At 61.8% G+C, this 663-nt stretch overlaps 1 protein-coding gene across 1 annotated transcript; it reads left to right on the top strand.

Moving 5' to 3' along the window:
* Nucleotides 1-7: 7 nt before the first annotated feature.
* On the top strand, nt 8-571 carry LOC109364854 (coiled-coil domain-containing protein 81-like; the record flags this gene model as incomplete). The annotated part of the gene is made up of 2 exons (XM_019611450.1): nt 8-336; nt 536-571. Coding segments are annotated over exons 1-2 (342 nt in total), but the record flags the coding sequence as incomplete, so codon positions are not given.
* Between the last annotated feature and the right edge of the window lie 92 nt (nt 572-663).

The raw sequence follows: 663 nt of genomic DNA, 5'->3' as shown, positions 1-663 counted from the left end.
ACTGCAATGAGCAGCACTTGGGAAGCAGCCATGGAAGAGCCGCTTCCAGCACGACAAACTCTGCCGTGTGGTTTTCCAGGCCACAAGGAGCTGGAGGCCCTCAAATACGCTGAGGTGGCCGCGGCCGCATCTGTGAGCCGGCAGACTGGGAAGGCCTGCATATTTGGCACAACGTCCCTTGTCTCCCACTGCCTGAGGAAGGGGGAGGACATCGCCTTTGTCCTGAAGGACATAGGAGTGCTCCTCATCGAGGGAACAGGAGTGCACATCAAGTTCTACTATGACTTCCTGGCGAAGATCAGCGGGAAGGAGAACCTAGAAAAAGTGGTTTTCAAGGTAAGCTGTAGTTTCTGCGTGGCCTGGGCAGTCCCACGAGCCCAGAGCTGCCCGCACACGGCTCACCAGGAGCTGGCCGGCTGCTCGGGCCGTGCGAGTGCTGTGCTGCTGTCAGCTCTCCCCACCTCGGGCTCCTCGTGTCCCCAGCGCCTCAGCCGTGACGAGGACGTCCCGCATCCTCCCCGTTCCTCCCCTGCAGGTCCCCTGGCTGCTGGACATGCTGGTGTCCCGGGTGGCACCGGTGGCCTCCCTGACCTCCTCAGGCCGAGTCATCGTCTTTCCCACGTGAGTATGTTGGTGGCTGCAGCCCCTGCTTCCCCACTTGCG

This window comes from Meleagris gallopavo, unplaced genomic scaffold (assembly GCF_000146605.3).
Source record: "Meleagris gallopavo isolate NT-WF06-2002-E0010 breed Aviagen turkey brand Nicholas breeding stock unplaced genomic scaffold, Turkey_5.1 ChrUn_random_7180001929899, whole genome shotgun sequence".
NCBI lineage: Eukaryota > Metazoa > Chordata > Aves > Galliformes > Phasianidae > Meleagris > Meleagris gallopavo.
This window is presented reverse-complemented; position numbering and strand designations above follow the sequence as displayed.